General features: G+C 37.4%; 1 protein-coding gene across 3 annotated transcripts in view; it reads right to left on the bottom strand.

The window, feature by feature from the left end:
- LOC144977638 (uncharacterized) overlaps positions 1 to 937 on the bottom strand; it is a 35,990-nt gene extending 35,053 nt beyond the window's left edge. For 2 of the 3 annotated variants that reach the window (XR_013646364.1, XM_078923049.1), the window contains exon 1: positions 410 to 555. Coding sequence is in view for 2 of the 3 variants with exons in the window: in XM_078923049.1 (XP_078779175.1) it covers positions 410 to 431 (22 nt within the window). In the remaining variant the exon portion in view is untranslated. Of the gene's footprint in view, positions 1 to 409; positions 556 to 719 lie in introns of those variants that run through there. The other variant, XM_078923050.1, reaches the window with a different exon arrangement.
- Between the last annotated feature and the right edge of the window lie 1,169 nt (positions 938 to 2,106).

The raw sequence follows: 2,106 nt of genomic DNA, 5'->3' as shown, positions 1-2,106 counted from the left end.
GAGAGAGAGAGAGAGAGGAGAGAGAGAGAAGGAGCGGGAGAGAGAGAGAGAGAGGAGAGAGAGAAGGAGAGAGAGAGAGAGAGAGAGAGAGAGAGAGAGAGAGAGAGAGAGAGAGAGAGAGATTAATTAAAATATTTGTGGTCGGGGGCACGTGCACTGGTAGATAAATAGATAGATAGACAGATAGATAAATAGATAGATAGATATAGATAGATGAACGGATCGATAAATGAACATACAGAAAGAAAGAGAAGTAGATAAATAGATAGATAGATGGATAGATAGATAGATAGATAGATAGATAGATAGATGGACAGATGATAGAGAGATGGATAGATAAACACACACAAATCCACACACACACACACACACACATACACACAATACAACTGTTTAATGGAGAACTCACTTTCTAAGGAAATTTGAAACATTCCCCTCTGACCACAACAACTATTTCAAGAAAAGTCTCTCAATAAAAACAAATGTCAATCCTTGGGTATTATTTCAAAACGCATCGCTGGGCACAGGCTGCTGCTGCAGTGTGTACCATACGTTACTATATATAGTGAATGGTGAACGCAAGCAAGAAGAACCTTTTCATTCAGGCCACTTAGTATCGAGAGAGAGAGAGAGAGAGAGAGAGAGAGAGAGAGAGAGAGAGAGAGAGAGAGAGAGAGAGAGAGAGAGAGAGGTGTGGGCGCGTGTGCGTCACTACTCACCAGCAGGCATATTGATTGATCACTCTTTACCACCGGAGTCGAGATGTAAACAGAAATCAGCTGTTCTATATAACCTGTGTCTTGATTTGCTCACACAATGGATCTAACTTATTGTAGTTGTTTTATTTGAGTTAGGGTATAGATAGATACAATACAAATAGCTATAATACTAAATTAATTTTGAAACTTTTAGCTCTTGACACTGATGGGATAATATATGTGAATAGAAGATTCAGAGATCCTCATTTTTATAACGGACTATTACTCTCGCAGAAGTAGGGTTCATTGTAAGGGCATGATTAGGAAAGAACTAACAGCTGACGAAATTTTCCAGGCACCGTAAGCCCCGCCTACTTTTATGCTTGAAGAAATTTCACGTTCGAAAAACTTTCCGCAGGCGTATTTTTTTTTCTTTCTCTCTACTCTCGCCATAGCGACCACACGATGATCAGTTTGTGGTCTGCCGACCTCACCGAGGTTAAAGTTCAAAGTTAACTGGGGTCACTATAACTGGACATTGCATTATACAACTTGTGATAATAGTATTGTAGTAAATTCCTTACCGTATTTAACCACGTTGCATGCGCTTTAAAATCTTATTACTTATTAATTTCTAGTGATTTCTAAGGAAAGCAAATCGTGATCTCATTCTGTAAATGAAGTATTGTAAAGCTCATCGATCACGCCGTAAATGAAGTATTGTAAAGCTCATCGATCACTCCGTAAATGAAGTATTGTAAAGCTCATCAATCACTCCGTAAATGAAGTATTGTAAAGCTCATCGATCACTCTGTAAATGAAGTATTGTAAAGCTCATCGATCACTCCGTAAATGAAGTATTGTAAAGCTCATCGACCACTCCGTAAATGAAGTATTGTAAAGCTCATCGATCACTCCGTAAATGAAGTATTGTAAAGCTCATCGATCACTCCGTAAATGAAGTATTGTAAAGCTCATCGATCACTCCGGAAATGAAGTATTGTAAAACTTATCAATCAATGTAAATAAAGTATTGTAAAGCTAATTGACTCTGATAAACAAGTGAAAAATGCACTACATAATTGTATTTATTTATTTATTAGTTCTTCCATGTTCTCTATTTTCCTCGGCCTTGTTCCGTCCCACAAAGCCTTTGCTATATTATGTACTTATTAATAGAAGTGCGCGGATCATCATCATCATCATCATCATCATCATCATCATCATCATCATCATCATCATCATCATCATCATCATCATCATTATCATTATCGTTGTCGTCGTCGTCATTATCAGTAGTAGTAGTAGTATGTAGTAGTAGTAGTAGTAGTAGTAGTAGTAGTAGTAGTAGTAGTAGTAGTAGTAGTAGTAGTAGTAGTAGTAGTAGTAGTAGTAGAAGTAGTAGTAG

This window comes from Berghia stephanieae, chromosome 7 (genome assembly GCF_034508935.2).
Source record: "Berghia stephanieae isolate SIO BIC M18660-M18661 chromosome 7, UCSD_Bste_1.3, whole genome shotgun sequence".
Classification (NCBI taxonomy): Eukaryota; Metazoa; Mollusca; class Gastropoda; order Nudibranchia; family Aeolidiidae; genus Berghia; species Berghia stephanieae.
The sequence above is the reverse complement of the archived record's forward strand: the minus strand, read 5'-3'. Positions and strand labels throughout refer to the sequence as shown.